Source organism: Ranitomeya variabilis, chromosome 1, assembly GCF_051348905.1.
Source record: "Ranitomeya variabilis isolate aRanVar5 chromosome 1, aRanVar5.hap1, whole genome shotgun sequence".
NCBI classification, from domain to species: domain Eukaryota; kingdom Metazoa; phylum Chordata; class Amphibia; order Anura; family Dendrobatidae; genus Ranitomeya; species Ranitomeya variabilis.
In genome coordinates this window covers 827,353,516-827,380,548 of record NC_135232.1, presented here as the reverse complement: position 1 = coordinate 827,380,548, position 27,033 = coordinate 827,353,516, and the positions used below count along the sequence as shown (strand labels likewise).

Sequence of the window (27,033 nt, the reverse complement as noted above, 5' to 3'; positions counted from 1 at the left end):
CTGTGGGTTATCAGTATATTGTTTTGGGTGTTATTGCTGTTGTACAAATACACTATTTGCACTAAAGAAACCTGTCTCTGTCTGTTCATTGCCCCATGCTATCAGAATCCTTGAGTTCCTACAATAGTATTACACTTGTATATATGATTTCCTTTGATAGTAATCAGATCATACAGGTTTTTTTTGGCATAATGATTGAGTATGTTCTTTGATTTGTACTCTAATTGTTGATGGGTTTTAATATTATCACACTGAAACCTAACAAATGAGTACTGCACAATTTCCCTCATGTGATATGTTCATGTATCAATATAACACTATGTTATGGGCCATCTAATCCTGTTTGGGATAGTATTTGGCCAGTATTCGAGTGTGCATTCTTGACTTTGTTCCTACCCCTCTACGAATTTAAAGCAGCCCTCTATACTGCATATAAAGCTGCGTATATGGTTTGAACCTACACAGCACCCCTATGTGCTGCTTTAGGGCTCTTTCACACGTCAGTGTCTCCGGTACGTGTAGTGACAGTTTTCTCACGTACCGGAGACACTGACACACGTAGACCCATTAGAATCTATGTGTCTCTGCACATGTGCGTGTTTCCACACGGACCGTGTGTCCGTGTGGAAAACACGTCGACATGTCCGTTTTTCACCGGCAGCACGGACGGCAATACGGACGGCATACGTACATACGGATGCTCATCCGTGTGCTGTGCGTGTGCGTTTTGGCAAACATTGTATCATTATGAGAGACAGGTGTCCTGAATGTCAGGTGATATTAAGAAATAAACTCAGTCTGGCCTTTTCTTTGCTGAGGTGAAGTAGTTGTGTCTTCAGGCACATTTGGGGATTGCTTATCCTGTATTTTTATGACATAATGGCACCTCGTGTGGATACTGAGCGCCTAATAGCTCTTGTGGAACAACACCCAGAACTTTGGGACACTCGTGTGGACGGATACCACGACCGGCTGATTATAGACCGTGGATGGCGTGCAGTAGCAGAAGCATTGTTTGCACGTAGTGGTTGGTCAACATATTCCCCATCCAAGCAAGCGAAGTATGGTGAGTGGACCCATGGATGTTCCTATGTACTACCAAATTGTACTTACTTAATTCATATTTAAAATAGTGCTTACAGTGATGACGTGTTAGGGAATCTGTTTGTAGGCCATCAAAATGGCATGTAATGTGTTAATTCCTAGAACTATTATAGTCACTAGACTTCAGAAGGTGTTTTTTTAATGGCAAATCTAAACTTCATGATGTACCTTTGAATACTGTTAATATTAGCCTCAAAAAATGCTTAAATTGATGTTTCACAATGTTAGCACACATTACTGTTGTGCCTCTCATGAACAACCATGCTTCTGCAAGGCCCAAAGTAGACTGTCCCATGTTTTTTTTTTCTTCTTCACTTGTTTCTTTCAGTATTAGTTGTTTTTATTCTAAAACCCATGCAAATATCTGACACAAATCATGCCCTTACAGGTGTCTTTCCGACATTGTAATGTATGTGTATACTCACTACTCTACACACATATATCTTGAACATAGTTTTTGTAGATAAGAACCCTAGCAATGTGTACATTATGGTGCAGGCTACAGTTGTTAAAGGGACACTGTCACCTGAATTTGGAGGGAACAATCTTCAGCCAGAGAGGCGTGGTTTTCGGCGGGTTAATTCACCCTTTCATTACCCGCTGGCTGCATGCTTGCGCAGGCGTGTACTACGGAGGACAGAGAATGAACTTCAATCCAATATTGCAGCCAGCATGCAGCCAGCGGGTAAGGAAAGGGTGAATCAAACACCCGAAAACCCCGCCCCTATGGCTGAAGATTGTTCCCTCCAAATTCAGGTGACAGTGTTCCTTTAAATTTATGCATGCCATGAGGTGGCAAGAATTATATGTATAGTAAGGCCCTAGCTGCTGTTTACTTTTGTGAACATATTGAGCAACTGACCATTAAAGGCATATGTCTTCTAAGCAAATTATGTTTATGTATATTACATAGGCCTAATTTTTTACAAATGTTTACTTTATCACCAACAGTGGCTTTGATGAAACGACGCTGGCGCTCAGCAAGGGACCAGTACCGGCGGGAATATAATCCCCTTCCCTCCACATCTGGGGCATCGAGAAAGCGCCAATATGTTTATTTCCGGCAATTAGAATTCCTGCGCCCAGTCATGGAACTCAACCAGTAAGTGTACTGCTTCAACTATCTCATTTTTCAATTTGGATTCACAAACACCAATATTGTTTGAGGCAAACTATGTATGTGGCACTGTAAATACTCAAGTAAGCCACTTTGTCCATGCACATGTAAAATGGCTTGCCACACGCCTATTTTTTACAATTGTCAAAAAAAGGTACCTGATGAGTAGTCCTTAAACCAAAAAAGGAATATAAAATGGTTGCATACAGATACCAAGGTTGTCAAAATTGACATTTGAAATATAAGGGTGTGACATGAAATCCCCTATTGGTAGGTTTGAAAATTTTTTCAAGGATATTTTTCAAAGGAATACATGTTTACGTTACAACTTGAAAAACAATGTCCATTTCTTTAATCCTAGAACTGTGGACAACTTGGACGATTCTGATGAGTCACCAGCAGCGGCTGCCTCAGCACCTTGTACCTCAGCATCAGAGACGGATCACACAGCTGAGGGCACACAAACAACACAGCCACAACAGCCATCTGCTGCTGGTGAAACAAGCACTGAGGGTATGATTGGAAGCAGACAAAATACAACAGAACAGCAATCACAGGCATCACAAGCAGCATCAAACATTCCACCGCGGTACATACCACCTAGCCTGAGAGGAAGACGGAGCAGGCGACATGAGGAGATGAGGATGTTGCCAGAAGCAATTGATGCAAGAGTCCTGCATATACTGAATTCAATGACACCAGAATCAGATGTTGATCGTTTTTGTCGCTCACTGTCTCCCTGTCTGGCCAAAGTCCCCACACAACGTCAAGAACGTGTCCGGGCAGCTATGCTTACCCTCCTTTCTGCCAGCCAGGGAGAGAATGAGCCCAACCAGGTGCTTGCACAAATAGAACAGTGGCGTACTGACCAAAATCAGACCCAGTTGGCCACTCGAGCGTCAACACACCAGGAGCAACAGGTGCCTGCAACCTCTTATGGGCAACCATCAACCAGCCAACAATTCACACAAATGCCAGTACCATATTATGTGCATGCCCCCCCCCCCTGCATCAAGCCAACAGATCCAACATAGGCCACTGGGTGAAGTTGCTCAGAGATTTCAAGGGCAACAGCAGTCCACCAGGCCACCAAGGCAAATCATGCCTGGCCTAACTAGATTTGGCCCACCTAACCCTCAGCCAACAACCCAACAAACAACTGGCCCAACATATCAAGGTTACATCTCACGTCCACAAAGCCATATGCAACCTGTTGCTCAGGTTGGCCAATACTCAGTCTGTGCAAACTACCAGCAACAACCACTCCCCCAACAGCAACACTTTTATGGCCCCTCCTTAGAAACCCAAAGCTACAACACTACTACCTCTGGATACCAACAAATGTATGTTGGAACATCCGTCGATAATCCACCACTGCAGACACAAATGACCCAATCTGAAATGCCCCCACAATCCGCCATCACGGAAGGTGTAGGACCAGAAAACACTACAGAAGAATCAGTGTCTACTCAGGATGATTTCCAAAATCTTTAAATGTTCTCAAGGTTTACATAATAGTTTTTCGAATATGTGGCATGTAAGAATGTCGTTAATGCACATTATTGGGCATATGTTGTTGTAAAATGAAAAAACGTTTAGTTTTGGCTCATGTTATTAAAAAATTTTGAGTAAAACAAAATAATGTACATGCTGTGTTTATTTGGAACAACTTCACTAACTAATTGTAGGCTATGTAGCACCAAGGGATCCAAAGCCCATTATATTGTGCAAAATAAAAATAATGAACAAGTCCTGAAGGTGGAAACGTGTGTTTAGAATAAAAAATTGATAATTAGTGCACCTTTCCCTCATCTATCCCTTTAATTACAGGCCCAAGCCTTTAATTGCAGACTGAAAAAACTCTCTGAGGTACGTGTCCACACGGATGACATACGGATGGCATACGTAACGTCAACACGGACACACGGATGACACACGGAGCACACACACGGACATACGGACATACGGACACGGATATCTCCGGTACCGGTTTTTCCGGTACCGGAAATATCAGGACGTGTGAAAGAGCCCTTATATATATATTTTATAATAGATACTTTTATAAAGTTAACTTTTATCCTCTAACTTTACTTCAATATACCAATACTGTAGAGGTTTCTGAGCTTTATTATCTAGCCAGGATGAAGTACATGCTGGGGCAGTGGGGCCAGGTCCAAATTTTGCACCTGGGAGTATCATATTCTAGTTACACCACTGGTTCTCAGCAGCACATATCCAGTTTTCACAGTAGGATGATGTGCTGCTGAAAATGATAATGTTTATACAAGCTTAAGAAGAATTTCACCTGTCGAACAAACGTTTTGCTTGTTCATTAGTGACTGGTAACCTGTTTAGATTAACCAATTATCAGATAACGAGGGTTTCGAGGATAATCATACAGTGTAAATGCACTTGTAGATTTATATCCTAGCATAAAGATTGCTGATAACATTATATGAAACAGTTTAAAAAGACATACCAGGACTATAAGTGAATAAAGTAAAAAAAATATTCCTTGTATTTATCCTGCTAAAGCTGAAGCCATCAATAGAATACTCCACTTCATATGTCTTCAAACACCTGTAAAAGAACCAGAACTATAGTAAATGTACACAATTGTAATTCAATATTTTTTAAATTGAACATGAATAAGAAATATCACAAAAATAATTCAGAAATGGGCACTTACCGTGATACCACGTATGCGTCACTCCACACCACTGCCACTTGTCCTCTAATAAGGGGAATAAGATGAAGACTAGTGACCTTAGAAGAAAAAAACAATTGTTGAATATACTTTCATGCCTTTTTCTGCAACCAGTTTCCCGTTTCTAAGGCTTTATTCACACATCAGTATTTTTAAGCCGAAATTAGAAGTGGAACAATTAGAGGAATAGTATAATAGAAACACGTCATTACTTCCATATTTTAAATTAAATCAGTCATCATGTGCGGGAAAGATGTGGGCTCGGAGTGCGAGCTCACATCAAAGGCAGGTATAATCACAAGTTTCCCTGGAGGGTAAATAGAGGCCCCCTAACTAAAGGCCATAAAATATAACTTTTAATTATAATTACTAATATCACCGATTAGAGATAAAAACACAATCTTTATTAAATTACAAAAATACAATTCACCCTCTGTGACCAGAGACTGACTAGGAATAACAAAACAAACAAAATACCCAAAGTCTGAACAATAAGGATATGGTGAAGTGGCAATCCACCGTAACCCACAAAAACTAACGTCTCTACGAGTTTCATCGTTCACAAAAGAGACAACTCATCAGGAGACTGTCTTATACTTTGACTCATATTGAAGCGAGACATGACATACACCCCTAAAAACATTTAAACTATTAGTCCTGAACAGAAACCCAGCACTAAATATGCTAAACCCAAACCTGGAGAGTCCCTATTCACTCTGAGGAGGCTCCCCTGCTGATTAAACATTCAGGTTATTCAAGTTTCACTTTCATAGTCTTTCATGGCAGTACGTTTACGTCTCGACAAATTATACAGGCGAGCTTTATGTAATTTGGCATTCGGGACAAGATCAATGGCACAATCATAAGGACGATGAGGATGTAAAACCTCAACTTTTTTTTAGAGAACACATCTCCAAAGTCTTTTAGGTACCCCGGCAGACCCTTCAGACTAGCGGAGTAAATTTGTACAGAACTAAGACATTTCTTATGACAATTTTGGGTCCACTTAACAATATCTTTTCAACATTAATCAATAACAGAATTGTGAATACATAGCAGGAGATGGACTCAGAGTGAAGTGTTCCCACTCTAAGTGTGAACTCCACCACTACCATCTGGACAAGATTCTGGAGAAATAGTATGTTCTCAATGGCAAAAATTGGAATTCGTCTATCCACCCTAATGGTCTCTAATCCTAATCTCAGGATCAGTCCTGAATTGATGAAGTTGGCAGCAGACCCACAATCAATGAAAGCTACTGCTGATAACTGGTTTTGGAAAAGTAGTTACACATTTAGCAGTGCTTTATCTGAGCAGTGAAAAGGTACCTGGAAGTCTGGGTGACCTATTAGACAATCACCCAGAGTTAGACATTTCCCGACGGTTGGCTTGCTTGCTTAATGGCGCATCAAGCAGTCCTTGAGAAAATGCCCAGCGTGACCACAGTAGAGTCACAGTCCAAGATTGCACTGACGTCTCCTGTCAATGGTCCAAGAGCTGGCAGCTCCAACTTCCATAGGTTACGCCTCAGGTAGGTGGACAGAACCTCCTGACGCTCATCACGCCTCTCCCAAACCCTGCAATCCAACTAAATAGCCTGAGCCATGACCTCCCCATGGAACAGGGTGGAGTATGCAGAGCCAGGGCATCCTTAAATAGAGACGAAAGGCATAGGCGAAAATGACACCTGAGATCTGCATCATTCCACTGAACTTCAGTGGACCATTGCTGGCACTTGATACTACCTACCTACAGTAGTGGTGCGGTCCCCCTATATGATCTTTGACCACGCGACATGGATTCTGTCAGGTTTGTCGAATATTAACTCTAAGTTGTCAAAAAGAGCATCAACAAATGACCATTGTGGGGTTTGGGGGGGACAAAGAAAACTGACAAGTCTGAGGACCCTCTAGCAGTAAGGACATGATAGTTCCCACCTGCTGGGATTCATTCCCTGGTTGGGGTCCAGGGTAAAAAATAGCCTACAGCTCTCCCTGAACACCTTAAATGGGTCTTTCTGATCTGAAAATGTGTCAGGAAGGGCTATTACTGGTTTGGGAGAAACCAAGTGCACAACAAAGAACTCTGATGTCACAGCCACTGCTGGCAGTGGAGAGCTATGGAAAGTTTTCATCAAACTAATCATCTGACCCTGCAACAGATATTGCGATGATTCAAGACTCTGGTATTACTTGACCAGATCCTGAATCATCTGCGTCAGATTCGCCACCTGGTCACAGACCGTGTGAACAGAATCCATAAATGCAAAAAAGACACATATATGGGCCAATTTTAATGTGACCCTAGTCACTACTCACGGACAATCCATATGGCTGGGTATTCAAGAGGTCTGAGGTCAAAAACCAAGAGGATACATCGTAGACAGAGGGATGAGACAAAGGTGTAGTCAGGTCACAATCCAGGGTCACAATTCCAAGAAGGTAGTGGATCACAACAAAAGGGCTAGGCAAACACAAGGTCAAAGACAAATCCAAGGTCGAGTAACAATGATCAAAATACAAGATTGAGCAACAAAGACCAGAATGTAAGACTAGGAGCGCAGAGCATGCACACACCTCTTGAGCAAAGCTACAATTGGCAGCAATTCAAGGCAGAGAGCTAGATAAATAGCCATGTAATTACTTTGAACAGGAGACACATGAATGAAGCCTCGGCATACCTTGGTCCTGATTGGATTGCTAAACTTTCACTCAAAACACTGACAGCTCAGCAAGCCCTACGATCCGATTGTATGAGTGAGTTGTCCATCACCATACTGACAGCTCAGATAGGAAGGCAGAAATTTAATTCACTGCGTTCAGACATACTGATAAAAGGAGTCTTGATAACAGGTACCTGGGAGTCTCGGTGACATCCTAGACAAAGAACCATGCTTAGGATTGTTTACTTGAGGGCATACCAAGCAGTCCATAAGGAAATATCCAAGATTGCGCTGAAGTCTCCTTTGAACGGCCCGAGATCTGAACCTACATTGGTTCCCCCTCAGGTAAGTGGACGGACTAGGGAAAATTACCAAAACTCACTGTCGCTCATCACGTCTCTCCCGAATTCTTCAATCCATATGAATAACCCGAGTCAAAGCCTCCCCCAAGAAACAAGGTGGTGTGCAGAGTCAGAGTCTTAAGACTTAAGAGTATCAGAAAAACCTGTGTGGAACCCATAACGATACCCCTGTTCTGGTGATAGAAAGTACAGCTAAAGATGAAATAATTGTGTGTTAGCACAAATTGTGTGTTAACACAAATTGTGTGTTAGCACAAACTGCATACTTAGGAATCCCCCCAGGAATACAATATACAAGGAGAGAGAAACCACTACATAATGATGATCACACCTGAAGGTTCGTAAAAACCTAGTCAATCTTTATTGGCATAAAGATGACAAGGGAATCTGTCACCCCCGGGACACTTTTCAGCTATTACTATGGGCATATAGGTAAGACATGTTAATCTACTCTTTCCTGTATGCCTCATAGTTGCAATACAGATGTGGAGAAATAGACTTTAATTTCATTATGCCAATGATTTCTTCCAGGATCTGGGGCGTGTGGTGCCTGGAAAAAGCCTACGCTGTTCATTATACCGTCACCCCCCTCCCATGCACCTAACACTGACCTTGTGGCCTTTCCTGCAGGTTCACCCTAGAAAATCTGCGTCCTACATGGACTTATCCTGAAGGGGAATATGTAGGGAGGGAGATCCCATATTTGCAAGAGAAAATATTAATATTTAAACATAAGAGTACATAACAGCAATGTGGTGTGTGACCTTTATATGTGGTCCAACAAATGGGACAAGTACATACACTGCTTCTGATTCATTGCGAATTAGAAAAGGCACATAGCTAAAACCAGAGTGTAAATACAGCCTTATGGCAAAGACTTTCTAAAAAAAAAAAAAAAGAAAAGAAATGTTTTATTTTGAAAAATCAACCCGTATTCAAAAGATAAATCCCATCATGCTCACCTTTCCAGGAGGAGAATGGGGCTTTTCACATATGTGAACAAGTAGCATAGAAGGAACTGGAAGTTGCATTTTTAGAACCATCTCACCGTCTTTAGGGAATATACTAGGCCCTTCCATGATTGGATCCTTTAAAAGATATCAAGAGATGTAACAATAGATTCAATATGTAATATATTTCATAAGCCATTTAATAGCCTACATTATCCAAAAAGTATTTTACCTATTACACTCGTGTCAATATAAAGTTCACATAAAAGGTCACAACTCCTTAATGGACATCTTAGATCATCTTAAAGGGTAAATGGTCCAGATATACTATTTTATGTCTCGGTATGCACAAAGCAATCACACAATAGAAGCAGTCTCACAGGTTAATTGACTCATTTAAATCCTATTATTTTTTATTAAATAAGGTGCATAGTGCAAGAAGTAAAAAATGTGAAATTTCTACTGAAAATATAAAATGCAATTATACAAAAAATACTCTATGCATACATAAAGTATGATGTACCCCTATTAAACATAAAAAGCCATTAGGCCATAAGTGCTTAATTCATTATATCCTGAGAGATTGTTGGATGGCTTCTTATAAAGTATAATATTTTACACCACATTAAGGATAAGGTGATGTTTACCAGACCACTAACCTGCTGCTACCTAGGTCCATGGTATGTTTTGCCCCTGCTTCCATTGCTGTATTCCAAAAGAATGGTTTTCAATCATACGCAAAATAAGCCTTAAAAGGTTATTCCCATCTCCAAGATCATATCCCCATATGTAGTAGGTGTAATAATAATAAAATAAGGAACTACAGCCAATTAGAAATGTTAAATAGTTCTTCTGATAAGCTATGTCGCTTTCCCTATGTGTAGAGCAATGCAGGAGCTTAGGTGTCCATGGTTACAACCACTCATATAGTGACAACTTATTTATTGTAACCATGGATACCTAAGCTACTGCAATGCCCTGCACATGGGGTAAGTGACATCGCTTATCAGAAGAAATATACCACATTTCTGATTGGAAGTTTTTGCTAATATTATTATAATTACACCTACTTCATATTGGGATAGGATCTTGGAGATGGGAATACCCCTTTGAGTGTTCTAGGCGTGACAGAGCACTTAGCATATATAGTTGTGCAAGTATTTGAAATGTAAATCAATTTAAACCTTTATATATTTTATCTGTTGCTGCAATCCTGAGTAATTATTGTTTTAATGCATATGCAAATGAAACTTTAAGTGCTGTGGGCGTGACAGAATACTTCTGGAGCCTCTGCCTCCCGAGGTTTTTTTCCTGCCGAGCACCAGCCTCTTTAGCTGGATTGATAGCTTACTGCCTGATTTTCTTGCCCAAATACTGACGCTGCACAGGCAGCAAACTCTTAATCAAGATGAAGAGGCTGGTGCTGTGTGGGAAAACAACCTCGGAAAGCAGAGCCTCAGGAAGTATTCTGTCATGCCCAGAGCACTTAAAGTTTCATTTGCATATGCATTTAAGCAATATTTACTCACAATTGCAGCAACAGATAAAAGATAAAGGTTTTGATGGATTTACATTTCAAATACCTGCATGCCTATATATATGGTTTGGTGATCTCACTGACAGATTTCCTTTAAGCACCATTCAAGGGTAAAATTTAAAATAGACTTTGATACATGAATATAAATTTATTACACATTAAATACTGTTATGTATGGTTTTACCTCTTTATCGCGCATGTGTTTAAATTCTTCAACAGAAGGGAAATCTGGACTTCCGGCCTTTTGCCATTCCAAATATGGATTGGTCAATGTATTATCCATGTAGTATGTGACATATACAAGATCTGAAATAGAGTTAGGTTTTAGCGTCAGGGAACCAAATGTATTTCTTGCAGCAAAGAAAGAAATGTATTCTCATAAAATAACAATGTCGTGCCATATCTTCTTACAACTCTGTTTTGTCATATTTCTCTTTTGGCAATGTGTGAACAAATTGGAAGTTGTCTTTCCCCATTTTATTGGGGTGCAGTGACACCCAGTTGCCCTCATACTTGCAATCCTACATGTACGGCACATATCGGGTGCGGGTGTTTGGAGTGGGCTTAGAAACATAACCACAAAATACTATATAAAATTTAATAAAAACATGTATACATCCCAAATGGTACTGAAAAAAAAAGTATAGATCGCCATGCAAAAAAAAGCCTTCACATAGCTCCATTGATGGAAAAATAGAAAAAGTTATGGGTCTCAGGTGATGAAAGAATCAAAATTTTTTCTTTTTATAAATTTCACTTTTTTTTTCCAACACTCCATAATAAAAAAAAAAAAGTTAGTAGATTGGCATCGCTGTAATCATACTCGCTTAGGGAATTGTACTGCCAGGTCATTTTTATGGCCCAATGCATGCCGTAACAACAATACCCAAAAATCAATAGCTGAATTACTCGCCGCAGTTGGACTTTTTTTTCCCATTTCACAGCACATTGTTACGAAAAATGAGTCATGTCATTAAAAACTTCAACATAAAAAATAAGCCTTCATATGGCTTTGTCGATGGAAAATTAAAAAAGTTGCGGAAACAGAAATGCAAAGATGAAAATTGGCCAATGCTGGAAAGGAGTTTTAACAGACTGGTAGATAAAGAATTCACATGCACAAAGATAGATACAGTAGATGCAGCCATTAAACAGGATCTATCACAAAACATATATTATTTGACATAAATTTCATTAAGAAAGCATATACCAAAACTGAGAAAAATCTATTTTGAAGGCAGAAGTATATTATGCAAATGATATGCAAATCACCCAACATCAGCTGAAGTTGCCTCCAGGAAGTTCCCTTATTCCTCTGTTCTGCTGATATCCCTTTCCCATGATGCAAAGGAAAATGTATTGATTAGGGCACTACCAATCTAATACATACTTGAAAAATGTACCATAAACATAGAGAATGCACAGGGATCACCATATAAATTAATTTATCTTATCAAATGTAGAAATTACTTTGGCACTCAAATAATATTTGAGGGGCAAAGTAATTTCTATGTTTGAAAGTTTTATTCTTCAGAGCACCAATCCCCGCTTTTTGGCAGTGAGCAAGTACACTGCTGAAAAAAATAAAGGGAACATTTAAACAACACAATGTAACTCCAAGTCAATCACACTTCTATGAAATCAACCTGTCCAGTTATGAAGCAACACTGATTGTGAATCAATTTCTCCTGCTGTTGTGCAAATGGAACAGACAACAGGTAGAAATGAGAGGCAATTAGCAAGACAACCCCATAAAGGAGTGGTTCTGCAGGGGGTGACCACAGACCATTTCTCTGTTCTCATCCTTTTTGGCTGCTATTTTGGTCTCTTTTGTATTTTGTCATTGCTCTCACCCCTAGAGGTACAGTAGCATGAGGCGATGTCTACTGTACAACTCACAGAAGTTGCTCAGTTAGAGCAGCTCATCCAGGATGGCACATCAATGCGAGCTTTGGCAAAAAGGGTAGATGTGTCTGTCAGCACAGTGTCCAGAGCATGGAGCAGATACCAGGAGAAAGGCCAGTACACCAGGAGACTAAGAGTAGGTCGTAGGAGTGCAACAATCCAGCAGCAGTACCGCTACCTCCTCCTTTCTGCAAGGTGGAACAGGAGGACCAGTGCCAGAGCCCTGCAAAATAACCTCCAGCAGGCCACTAACAACTATGTGTCTGCTCAAACTGTCAGAAACAGACTCCATGAGGGTGGTATGAGGACTCGACAACCACAAGTGGGTGTTGTGCTTACAGTCCAACACCGTGCAGGGCGATTGGCATTGGCCACAGAACACCAAGATTGGCAGATTCGACATTGGTGCCCTGTGCTCTTCATGGATGAGAGCAGGTTCACACTGAGCACATGTGACAGACGTGACAGAATCCGGTGACGCCGTGGAGAACGATCTGCTGTCCTCCAGCATGACCAGTTTGGCAGTTGGTCAGTACTGGTGTGAGGAGGCATTTCTTTGGAGGGCTGCACAGCCCTTCATGTGCTAGCCAGAGGTACCTGACTGCCATTAGATACTGGCATGAGATCCTCAGACCCATTCTGAGACCATATGCAGGTGCAGTGGGCCCTGGGTTCCTTCTCATGCATGACACTGCTAGGCCTCATGTGCCTGAAGTGTGTCAGTAGTTCCTGCATGATGAAGGCATTGATGCTATGGACTGGCCTGACCTTTCCACAGACCTGAATCCAATCGAGCACATGTGGGACATAATGTCTCGTTCCAATGCACCACAGACTGCCCAGGAGTTGACTGATGCTTTAATCCAAGTCTGAGAGGAGATCCATCAGGAGAATATATGCCGCCTCATCCACTGAAGTTGGATCAGCCTGTAATTTGATTTTCCACTTTGATTTTGAGAATCATTCCAAATCCAGACCCCCCATTAATATTACTTTTGATTTACTTTGATCATGTTTATGTGTTATTGTTCTCTATGCATTCCACTATGTAATGAATAAAGATTTGCGACTAGAATATTTCATTCAGTTACAGTATATCTGGGATGTGGTATTTTAGTGTTTCATTTATTTGTCTGAGCAGTGTACATTCATTTTATCATATTATTATCAAAAACATGCTAGCACAGAAAAACATGAGTTTTAAAACAGTTAAAAAATACAAAGCAAAAGCTAAGCAGCTTGTTTATTTACCTTGTCTGTCTCATGCTTGTCACTATCCCCTGTGTTTGTACTATCTGCAGTGGTGAGGCTAGCATCCTTGCCGGCCAGTGCACTAGTCAGGATTTAGTGAGGTGACAGCTAGGAACCAGGTACGTGACGACGGCCGGGGGAAGGACCCACATAGGGCGTTAGGGGAGCTTAGGGTTAGGCACAGGCTGAGTTAGGAGGTACCCCATCCCTCGCTCCCTGCTATTAGGGCCTTCCTTCCCCTTTTCTCATCCCATTGTTGGTGTTTGTTGTGCTGTCCGCTGGATCGACCCTTGTGGTCGTGACAAATAGGCTATATAAACCAGGCATGCTCACAATAAGGCAAGCGCCTAGCCTCACCCATCTAAAAGGTTACAATTCACAGGAAACCCAGAGAAAATGTATAAAAAGACTGTAAAATATTTAGAATTGAGAGTCCTCAGTGGTTGATACCTTTTAATGGCTAACTGAAAAGATGGTAAATTGCAAGCTTTCGAGGCTACTCAGGTCTCTTCATCAGGCATAGACTAAAGCAAATTCTGAAGAATCACATATTTATACACAACACAGCACAGAACTGTCATTATGGGAGAGTGATAAGTGATAAACAGTTGTGTCCATAAATATTGGAAAGTTCCTAGATTAGGAGTGAATGTTTTGTTGTCCTCTGATTGGGGTCTATACATATCTTTCCTGTATAAAAAGATTGTATGAACCAGCATATAGAAATGGTGAAATGTAATAATATATATATTTCCTGTATAAAAATATTGTATGAACCAGCATATAGAAATGGTGAAATGTAATAAATTAAGCCAATAATGATATCTTGATGTCATAATATCCATCAATAAATGTTGAAAATGAATGGACAATGATGAGATCATAGTATTCAAAACAGTATCCAAATAGTGTGTAAAGATATACTGTATATAATATTATATTTGGAAGCCAAGACAAAAGAAATAGTAATGGTGACCGTCATCTAACCATCAGAAGACAAACGCATGGAAACACAAAGTAAATATGAAAACCAAAAAGGACCTATGAAAAAAGGCAATGATTTTATGAGGACAGATAGACCCAACACATATTGCCACCCAATCTGTGGCTTCATCAGGGGTAGAATGTGGCTTCCTCACACAGTAAATGTTTTTATGGATAGCACTCAGACCGAAACTACGGTCATCTGCACGAGCCCTTAGGCCACGATCACACAGTCAGTATTTGGTCAGGATTTTACCTCAGTATTTGTAAGCCAAAATCAGGACTGGACAAGTCAGAGGAAAAGTATAATAGAAACACGTCACCTCTTCTGTATTTATCACCCACTCCTGGTTTTGGCTTACAGATACTGAGGTAAAATACTGACCAAATACTGAACGTGTGAACGTGGCTCATGCAGATTACTGTAGTTTCGTGTTATTAACTGAGGACGTGCACATGCCTGATTTGTTACTCGGACCGAATGGTCAGAGGAAAAAAATCACAGCATGAGTGATTTGCCTCATATAATTGGATGGTATTGGGCCATTCAAGTCTATGGGTTCATGTGCGTTCTGACTTTCAATGAAGGAGGAGAAACTATTTTTTTTTTAATCTCTACATCCTGGCAAAATGGATCTCACACTCATCAAACTTTGATCGGAGTCTGAGTAGCATAATTGGACCATTTTTCTCGGATGCAGGACATAAGGTTGTATGACTCTACTATCAGTGGAAGTGATACTGAAAATCGGGAAATAAATCACTTTTCTTAATTTTGAAGAAAAGGCTTGTGCCAAGAAAAGGACTCGATATTGGTATCTGCTTTGTTGGTGAATTTTATGTCAAATCATACATTTAATTACATCTGCTTTTAAAATAAATAATAACAATTTTAGTGATGGGTCCTCTATAAACTACATTTGCCAGCAGAATTTTACATCAAACTATATATATATATATATATATATATATATATATATATATATATATATATATATATATACACGGTACATATTTAGCTCTTTCAAAGACAAGTCCAAGAATACTTTTACAGGGCCAGTTCTTTCCTATATTAGTAAGAAATTAGTGTTTGAATTGACATGCAAATTAGGCTCAAGAACTATTTGTAGACCTGAAACCTGTGTCACACCAGCTCTATTTTCCCATTTGCCACCTCTTGCTTGGCTGTCAAATCAAGTCACACAGCAGAGAGGCTGTCAGTCAAGCAGGAGGAGTTGGCACTGACAGATTCCCGTTAAGGCTGGCGATGGAGCTTTCCTGTGATCATTTCCTGTATGATTTCTTACAAGATAGTCACCTTTTGACTTTGGATAATTTGTCAGATTTAGGGTTACAATATTGATCTCGGTTGATGTTCTGTTATCATCTGAAGCATAAATGACTATGGCTGACTGCCAGCTATCAGCCTGATCGCCATCTTTTGGCTCATGGACGCTTGCTATGACTCCAACTGTATTATAGTTCCCGGATGGATCCACGTTCCTTACCATGGAAGTGGAAATCTGTGTTTCTCCTGCAAAGCATAAAACATTCATTTATCACTGTGTGAACATTTGTTAAAAAAAAAATCTGCAAAGTAAAGTCTAAATAGACCGAAACCCAAGTAACATTCTTCTTTGCACTTAACCCCTTCTATCACTTGCACATTGCCCAATATTCTTTATGATAGTGTTCTTAATGTCTTTACTTTTCATTGACTTATACAAACTTTTGACATGAGTATGTTTCATAAGTAATTACCCAGACACGTACCTAATAAAGCCAGCAAGCCCATTACTGTTAGCACTGGTTTTCTCACCATCTGGACATGTGGCGGCTTAGTGTTGTTCATCTGGAACCTTGCCGTCAGTGTCCTCTGAGTAAAGTAGTGAGGGTAATAGTTCATGAAGGCATTATCATTGCTTAGCAGGCTGTAGTTCATGCTGGGGTTTCCATCTGAATGCATGTAATCCAGGTGCTGATCTATTACCTAGATACACAGATTACAATAAATGTATGTTACATTCCATTATAATCATTTGTGACACCTTTATAGGTTATTGTAATTATATTAAAATAATCTTTACTACTTCTATACTAATTTATAAAACTGGAATGACTGTAGTTGTACTTTCCCACGCAGTGCCGTGTGATATCAGGACGCATACTTAGCAGAGAGAACCAATTACAAGACTCATTACCATAGAAGTAGATTTTAGATGCATTTTATGGCCATTCAATAACTAGGTGACATTATGGCATGTTAAAGGAATTTTACTGTATAGCAAGCATTTATATAAGCATTATAGACAGTGTAGGCATATGCTTATAGAGTCTGATGGGTTCTGCAGCAGCTAATGCTGTGACAGTTATAATCTTGGAATTACAGGTGAGGCTACATGAGAGCTCATACTTTGTTACATACAGTGTCCTTCAGTTACATTTTTACCACCGAGAGCAGATTCAGAATAGTGTGTTTTAGATGGGTACCATGCATATTTCAAGTGTGATCCCACATGAGTAGGCAACACTATGGTTACTCACAAGTCATTCTAAGATCTTTTGGTGGCTCTTGAGGACTGAAGTTACACTGCTCTATGGTCTCTCACATGGCTCCTCTGTTGTCACTCACATGGTAACCCTATGCTCACCCGCATGATAGCCTTCCAATCGCTCATATGTCTCCTCTTTGGTCAATCTCATGACACATAACTCTCCTTTTGTCATTCACAGGGCTCCCCTATTATCACTCACATGACACCCTTACATTCACATAGCTACTCTATGGTCATTCACATGGCTTCCCTATGGTCACTCACATAGCTCCTCTATGGTCACTCACATAGCTCCTCTATGGTCACTCACATAGCTCCTCTATGGTCACTCACATAGCTCCTCTATGGTCACTCACATAGCTACTCTATGGTCACTCACATAGCTCCTCTATGGTCACTCACATAGCTACTCTATGGTCACTCACATGGCTTCCCAATGGTCACTCACATAGCTGCTCTATGGTCACTCACATAGCTGCTCTATGGTCACTCACATAGCTACTCTATGGTCACTCACATGGCTTCCCTATGGTCACTCACATAGCTAGTCTATGGTCACTCACATGGCTTCCCTATGGTCACTCACATAGCTAGTCTATGGTCACTCACATGGCTTCCCTATGGTCACTCACATAGCTCCTCTATGGTCACTTACACAGCTCCTCTATGGTCACTCACATAGCTGCTCTATAGTCACTCACATGGCTTCCCTATGGTCACTCACATAGCTAGTCTATGGTCACTCACATGGCTTCCCTATGGTCACTCACATAGCTCCTCTATGGTCACTTACACAGCTCCTCTATGGTCACTCACATAGCTGCTCTATAGTCACTCACATAGCTCCTCTATGGTCACTCACATAGCTACTCTATGGTCACTCACATGGCTTCCCTATGGTCACTCACATAGCTAGTCTATGGTCACAAAGATGGCTTCCCTATGGTCACTCACATAGCTCCTCTATGGTCACTTACATAGCTCCTCTATGGTCACTCACATAGCTCCTCTATGGTCACTCACATAGCTCCTCTATGGTCACTCACATAGCTACTCTATGGTCACTCACATGGCTTCCCAATGGTCACTCACATAGCTGCTCTATGGTCACTCACATAGCTGCTCTATGGTCACTCACATAGCTACTCTATGGTCACTCACATGGCTTCCCTATGGTCACTCACATAGCTAGTCTATGGTCACTCACATGGCTTCCCTATGGTCACTCACATAGCTAGTCTATGGTCACTCACATGGCTTCCCTATGGTCACTCACATAGCTCCTCTATGGTCACTCACATAGCTCCTCTATGGTCACTTTACACAGCTCCTCTATGGTCACTCACATAGCTGCTCTATGGTCACTTACATAGCTCCTCTATGGTCACTCACATGGCTCCTCTATGGTCACTCACATAGCTCCTCTAAGGTCACTCACATAGCACCTCAGTGGTCATTTGCATGGCTCCCCCTGTGGTCACTCACATGACATCCTTATAATCATTCACATAACTCCTCTATGGTCACTCATATGGATAAAGCTCAAATCTCCATGTATGCTCTCTTCTTTGCCAGCTGTTATATAGGAGGTCTCAGTGCTAAAATATGAGTACTTCATGCTACGATTAAATTCCTGGTTATACTACTTTGCGCTCCTACCTGAATTTTCACAGTTAGAGAACAGATAAAGGGGGAAAATCGTAAAAAGCAGCTAATTGGAAGAATAGTCAAAGCTAGCTACAGAGTAAATGTAAAGATTTACTTCACATAAAGGGGTTGTGCAACGAACAAAAGTATATTTTAATCAATAGATCTTGGAATAAAAATAAACTCCACAATTGGATGTGTGTAAAAAATGTCCCTGTGCTGAGAAAATCTTATAAATGTGCCGCTGCTGTGTACTGTGTAATGGCCGTGTCTGATGATGCAGGAACATGGTCTAATCATACCACATCTCCTGGCAAGGGGAGGCAGCAAAAGAGAGTATACAGACAGGACAGCATGGGATCACAACTGATTCTTTTTGTAAAACATTTCACTGCCTATTTTTAAACAATATTTTACCTCAGCTGTGATCCCCTTCTGTTCTAGCTGTATACTCTCTTTTGCTTCCTCCTCTGCCCAGGAGCTGTGGTATGATCAGACCATGTTCCTGCATTTTCAGACATGGCCATTACACAGTACACAGCGGGGACACATTTGTAAGATTTTCTCAGCACAGGAACATTTGTTTTAAACACATCCAATTGTGGAGTTGGATTTTTTATTTTTAATCCAAGATACATTCATTAAAATGTACTTTTGCTTGTGGCACAACCCCTTTAAAAGAGATTTTTTTTAGCTAGAGTGGAAGCAGATGTCAATAGAATACTTGCTTGTAGAAGAAGTTTGTGAATTTCTCTTACGGTAGCATACACACCTAGTGCATTTATATACAACTTATATATTCCTGAATTCTAGGGTCTGATGTCATCAATAAGTACCAACTCTACTAATGTTAAGCCTTTAGTAGGCTTACCTCTCTGTTAATCAGATGATGAAAAGAACCTTAACAATACCATGATGGTGACTTTTTTCCTTAAGGCGATAAAGCCTACAGTTCACAACTGACAGAGAACACACATGTATACATTCAGTTTATATTTACGCCTGGGGTTTTGGGTGGCTTTGTCATGTTGCTATTATTTTGGATGCATTATGACACACGTGAGTAAAACCTTAGGCCTCACTCAAAAATCCTTATTTTTTTCTGGTACATGAAAAAATTGAACCAATTAGTGTTTTGAATCAAATTTTTAACAGTGTATGATCAGTGTCACTTTTTACTGTCGGTGTTTTATCAGTTAATCTCATGTGCAAATAAAACTGGAGCGTTTTCAAGCGTCTGCTTTTTTCCACGGACCCATAGAGCTAAATGGGTGAGACCATGGCTCCCAACTGTCCCGGATTCAGAGGGTCTGACAGAGAGGTGTCTATACTCACCTCTCTCACCTCTTCATCGCTCTCTCCACAGCTCCTCCTCCTCGGGGGCGGGGCTGTTGTCTGCTCAGTGCATAAATTAAATTGTATTTCTTATCTCTTCTTTCTGTGATAAGGTCTGGGTTCACAGGCTGCAGCTCTACCAATGAGCTACTGCCCACTATGATGTGAATAAGAGAATTTGGCAATCTTGACCTCTAATCAAGAAGCATCTTATTCAAGTCCATAGAGATACATTGTGTATATAACAATGCATTTTTATGGTCCCTGTATGCGGAGGTGAAGAACAAGATTTTTTGGTCCTATAAAAGTAGTAAAAATATTAAGCAATTACAAAAATGTCATTTTTTTTTAGGTCTCGAACCCACAATCTTGAAACATTTCAGACAGGCATTCTAACAGGACTAAAAATATGATCGCAGCTTCTAATCTTTCATGGAGACTATTAAAGCAAGTAAAAAATAAAAAAAATACACATATTTGGTATCGTCGCGTTCAGAATCACCCGATCTATCAATGGATAAAAAGAACTTATCCGATCGGAAAATGGTGTAACAAGAAAAAAGATCAAAATTCCAGAATTACATTTTTTTGGGTCGCTGCAATAAAATGCAATAACGGGCGATCAAAACATTGTATCTATCCCGAAATGGTGTAAATAAAAATGTCAGCTCAACATGTGAAAAATAAGCCCTCACCCAGACCCAGATCATGAAAAATGGAAACGCTACGGGTCTCGCAAAATGTCTCTATTTTTTTATTTGACAAACCTTGGATTTTTTTTCACCACTTAGATAAAAAATAACCTAGACATGTTTCGTGTCTATGAACTCGTAATGCCCTGGAGAATCATAATGGCATTTTAGCATTTAGTGTACATGGTAGGAAAAAAAAACAATTGTGAAATTGCACTTTTTTTTGCAATTTCACCGTACTTCGAATTTTTTCCCCTTTTCCAGTACACAATTTGTGTAGTGACCCCATACATTGAGCCCAACCTGTGCTTCTGGCGATACGCACCTGTAAACTAAGTGCTCTGCCCCACTACAATAATGCCAAATATGTGGCAGATTTGGGAGCGCAAAATTCACTGGATTTTACTTTTACCATGTCGGTTTTCCAGAGACTTTGATCTACTAATAACATCGGAACCCCCTAGAGAATCAGTGACAGATGACGGACCTGAGTGGGGGCTGGTTTTGTGCGGGATAAATTAGGGTTTTTATTGGTAACATTTTGGGGTACATAATAATTTGAATCGCTTCCAGAATAAGGCTGGGATCACATTCTTGTATTCTACTCTGAGCACTTACTTCGGGGTTTCCGAACGCGATTCAGACAGAACTCCTGACTGAATCACCCACCATGTGGCAGATGGAGACACTTCATACTAAGGTTTGGCATCTGCTCCGGCAGTCTCCATCTTTTTAGGCGTGCACAGATCTGTATTCATCCACACTTGTGCGCTAAAAATATGCCTTAAATGATGGGACACTGCTGGAACACAGACAAGTCCAAAGTGACTGCATCTGCCTCATAAGTGAGTGGTTTCGCGTGGGGTTTTGTCTGAATTGCGGTTTTGAGGAATTTACACAGGAACCCCAATGTAAGTGCTCAACACAGAGTGCAGGATAAATGTGAGCTGAGCCTCATTCCGATTTTTGTGAGGTAGAATGAACAAATAGACATCAGTACAAGAATAGTTCTTAGTTGTACTTTTACGCGGTTCCCTGTGCAATATAAGGGATAAGGCAGATTTATTCTTCGGGTTGGTGCATTTACAGCTATACCAGATTTATATCGGGTTTTTTATGTTTTGCTGCTGTCACACAGTAAAAATGCTTTTTATAAAAAGTATTTTTTTTAGTTGCCATATTATGAGAGCTGTAACTTTTTTATTTTTTGGCGAACAGATCGTTATGAGGGCTTATTTTTTGCAGGAGGAGTTGCAGATTTTTTAGGTACCATTTTGGGGTACATAATATTTTTTGATCCCTTTTAGTTCAGATTTTTCAGACACAGAATGAACAAAAACAAGCAATTCAGTTATTGTTTTTATTTCATTTTGCACAGTTCACAGGTAAACGTGATCAGACCGATTTGTTCGTCGGGTCGGTACGATTACAGTGATACCAGATTTATATATTTTTTAATGCTTTGCTATTTTTACACACTAAAAACAATATTTCACAAAAAAAAATAATTTATTTTTGCATCGTCACATTCTGAGAGCTGTAACTTTTTTATTTTTTTGCCAAATAAGCCATATATTCTTGTTTTTTGCGGGAAGGTTTGCGTTTTCATTTATACCATTTTTTTACATGTGACTTTTTATTCATTTTTTTGAGAGTCAGTATAAGGAAAAAGTGACATTTTTGGCATGTTTTTTATTAGTTTTTTTACAAAGTTCGCCATATGGAATAAATAACATGCCAGTTTTATAGAGCGGGTCGTTCTGGACCACTTATGTACATGTACACTTTTTTGTGTATTTTGGTTTTATCACAAACACTGCGTTTTGAGTGGTGAAACCGCTTTTTGTGATTTGTGTGCGCTTTTTTTTTTATATATATTTTATTTATTCCCAGATTCCCGATCAGAGATGAGGGAATAAGGCCCCTTAACGTCCGCCGTTTTAATGCATATCGGCGGTCGTTAAGGGGTTACGTTTCTTTATCTGTTTTGTGTCCAAAAAAGTCCAATCTATCAAAATAGCTTACCAAAAGAGAAGCCCCTCTTATAAAATACAACCTTTATTTTTAAATCTATGATAAAATAGAGAAAATCCCCCTCAGTGAAAAATGCCTATATATACTGGACTGAGAGATAATAGGGAAGAAAAATCAGTGAAATACCCTATATTCTCAAACTGACTTGTAAATAATAATAATAAAAAAAATACCTCCATCAAAGATACATACATATATATATATATATATATATATATATATATATATATATATATATATATATATATCTCTCTCTATAGAGGTACGCCCAGTATTATACCTCATAGAAAACAACTGACAGCGCCAAATTTGATAACATCTAGATAGTGATGGTATGAAAGTGCTGCTATGTCACAACAAGCGCACTCAGCCGATGTGTGGAAATGAGTGACCTGTCCCTATATATCAGCTCAGTCTGGGTGCCTACCTAGGTGCGGAGGTTGGCACCCTTAGAAACACGTGACTGGCGTCCCCGCTCGTGCGATGGCTGTCCCTGCACTCCTACTAAACCCTATAGAATAGAAGAGACAGTGCATTCAATCTAGATCACTCATAACTGATACAATTAGGGTTATAGATGAATATCTATTTACCATAACAGCACTTCACTATAAAAAGAATCCCACCTTCTCAATTTTCAGGGATTAAATAGGTGCTGACATATAATGACTGTAATAGATATTCCAGCAACAATACTGCATGGCATTGATAAACCAAATGAATAACCATAGCCACAAATGGCGTTGCAAAACACACAACTGCAATTTGTCAGATAATACACTGAGAGCACAAAGGGAATAGTTCCCCAAACAAACTGTACTTATCTGCTCCAGTGCGGCATTGCATGCAAACGGCTGGAAACTACGATAATATAGCTCCGTCCTCAGATGAAGAAGACACACTCTCGACGCGTTTCCCCCAACCGGGTTCATCAGGAGAGATTTGTGATGTCTTGGCAGTAGGGAGTCATGATAAGCCTCAAGGTGGGATTCTTTTTATAGTGAAGTGCTGTTATGGTACCTAGATATTTATCTATAACCCTAATTGTATCAGTTATGAGTGATCTAGATTGAATGCACTGTCTCTTCTATTTTACATATGTACATCTTACCCTTTTACTAGTTATTATGTGCACATTGTTATCAATCTAGTAGTGCATCATATAGTCAATACAGGCCGTCTGGCCCTCTGTTTCTTACCTTCGCTCTTATAGGGTTTAGTAGGAGTGCAGGGACAGCCATCGCATAAGCGGGGGCACCAGTCTTGTGTTTCTTAGGGTGCCAACCTCCGCACCTAGGTAGGCACTCAGACAGAGCTGATATATAGGGACAGGTCACTCATTTGCACACATCGGCTGAGTGAGCTTGTTGTGACATATCACCACTTTCATACCATCACTATCTAGATGTTATCAAATTTGGTGCTGTCAGTTGTTTTCTATGAGGTTTAATACTGGGTGTACCCCTCTCTCTCTCTCTCTCTATATATATTGTAGCGTTTCACCTACTACGTGTCTTGGGGGACACTCGCTTTGCACGGGATTAACGCATACAGGCACGGTTTTCTTACAAAACACAGTCTCTTTATTTCACATCCACATAAACAACATCCTCAGGAACTTGATAACAGCATGAACACCGTCTGTACATATTCAGCTTCATCACAGTACCTCACTGATCCTGATCAGCATAACACACGGACCTCATCCGTTACCCGTTGGCGACCTTCACAGGTTCCTGGACACTTCTTGGCCTCAGAGGTGCCCCATACACAATGTCTCTCTCTGACCCCAGTCAGTGTCACACGGATCCCTTTCCGTTACCTGTTGGTGCCGCACAGGTTCTCGGATACCTTTCCTCCACAGAGGTATCCTTCAGACATTCTCACTGACCCCGGTCAGCATTACCTATGGTTATCAGACCGTTTCACACACTGGCATGTGCCAGGTCCAGAGCCCCGCCATGTGCTCTCCAGGAATCCTATTCTCCAGGACTTCCAACACAGGCTTCCAGGGCCTTGCAGTTGACCATTCAGATCCAAACACCGGAACATGTGACCCACACCCTGGTCACATTACATACCTGTAACCACTCCCCTGGGTGGGAGTGTGGGTGTGTGTGGCTAGTCTGACCCGCCCATCTCTCATAACTAGCCCTGCCAGTCTCCCATTAGAACTACACATTTACATGTGGGACTACAGGTCCCAGACCACAACATAACTTCAGACTGACAGTGAAGAGTGTCCTCCTCTGTGACACACATATCGGCCATCTACAATTCTGCTGGACTGTGTCTCATCACAATTATGCCTCCGAGTGCATCTTGCAGCGCACACACACAGCGCCCCCTGGCTGTAACATTGGTCACTACACCACAATATATATACAGTAGGTATCTTTGATGAAGGTTTTTTTTTTATTATTATTATTTACTAGTCAGTTTGAGAATATAGGGTGTTTCACTGATTTTTCTTCCCTATTATCTCTCAGCCCAGTATATATATGCATCTTTCACTGAGGGGGATTTTCTCTATGTTATTATATATATATATATATATATATATATATATATATATATATATATATATATACATATATACACACACACTGTATATATATATATATATATATATATATATATATATATATATATATATATATATATATATATATTATATTATTAATAAAGTTTATATTTTGTAAGAGGGGCTTCTTTTTTGGTAAGCTGTTATATTTTCACCCCTGCGCATATATTAGTTTGTAAGAAGCAATCTATCAAAATATAAAATAATTAAAAGCCTACGTTAACCCCTTCCTGACATCGGACGTACTATCCCGTCGAGGTGGGGTGGGCCCGTATGACCACCGACGGGATAGTACGTCATCACCGATCGGCGGCGCTCACGGGGGGAGCGCGGCCGATCGCGGCCGGGTGTCAGCTGCATATCGCAGCTGACATCCGGGCACTATGTGCCAGGAGCGGTCACGGACCGCCCCCGGCACATTAACCCCCGGCACACCGCGATCAAACATGATCGCGGTGTGCCGGCGGTATAGGGAAGCATCGCGCAGGGAGGGGGCTCCCTGCGGGCTTCCCTGAGACCCCCGGAGCAACGCGATGTGATCGCGTTGCTCCGAGGGTCTCCTACCTCCCTCCTCGCCGCAGGTCCCGGATCCAAGATGGCCGTGGCATCCGGGTCCTGCAGGGAGGGAGGTGGCTTACCGAGTGCCTGCTCAGAGCAGGCGCTGGTAAGCCTGCAGCCCTGCACAGCAGATCGTCGATCTGACAGAGTGCTGTGCACACTGTCAGATCAATGATCTGTAATGTCCCCCCTGAGACAAAGTAAAAAAGTTAAAAAAAAATTCTCCACGTGTGTAAAAAAAAAAAAAAAAAAAATCCTAAATAAAGAAATAATATATATATTTATTATTCCCATAAATACATTTCTTTAGCTAAATAAAAAAAAATACATATTTAGTATCGCCGCGTCCGTAACGACCCAACCTATAAAACTGCCCTACTAGTTAACCCCTTCAGTAAACACCGTAAGAAAAAAAAAAAAAAACGAGGCAAAAAACAACGCTTTATTATCATACCGCCGAACAAAAAGTGGAATAACACGCGATCAAAAAGACTGATATAAATAACCATAGTACTGCTGAAAACGTCATCTTGTCCCGCAAAAAACGAGCCGCCACACAGCATCATCAGCAAAAAAATAAAAAAGTTATAGTCCTGAGAATAAAGCGATACCAAAATAATTATTTTTTCTATAAAATAGTTTTTATCGTATAAAAGCGCCAAAACATAAAAAAATGATATAAATGAGATATCGCTGTAATCGTACTGACCCGACGAATAAAACTGCTTTATCAATTTTACCAAACACGGAACGGTATAAACGCCTCCCCCAAAAGAAATTCATGAATAGCTGGTTTTTGATCACTCTGTCTCACAAAAATCGGAATAAAAAGCGATCAAAAAATGTCACGTGTCCGAAAATGTTACCAATAAAAACGTCAACTCGTCCCGCAAAAAACAAGATCTCACATGACTGTGGACTCAAATATGGAAAAATTATAGCTCTCAAAATGTGGTAACGCAAAAAATATTTTTTGCAATGAAAAGCGTCTTTCAGTGTGTGACGGCTGCCAATCATAAAAATCCGCTAAAAAACCCGCTATAAAAGTA

General features: G+C 40.4%; 1 protein-coding gene across 2 annotated transcripts in view; it reads right to left on the bottom strand.

Annotated features, from left to right (window-relative positions):
• IDUA (alpha-L-iduronidase) overlaps positions 1-27,033 on the bottom strand; it is a 175,165-nt gene that overhangs the window by 5,766 nt on the left and 142,366 nt on the right. For both annotated transcript variants that reach the window (XM_077275517.1, XM_077275520.1), the window contains exons 9-14: positions 16,353-16,569; positions 15,898-16,113; positions 10,624-10,745; positions 8,915-9,040; positions 4,911-4,987; positions 4,701-4,801 (exon numbers count right to left, since the gene is read on the bottom strand). In XM_077275517.1, the coding sequence (XP_077131632.1) occupies positions 4,701-4,801; positions 4,911-4,987; positions 8,915-9,040; positions 10,624-10,745; positions 15,898-16,113; positions 16,353-16,569 (859 nt within the window). The remainder of the gene's footprint in view (positions 1-4,700; positions 4,802-4,910; positions 4,988-8,914; positions 9,041-10,623; positions 10,746-15,897; positions 16,114-16,352; positions 16,570-27,033) is intronic.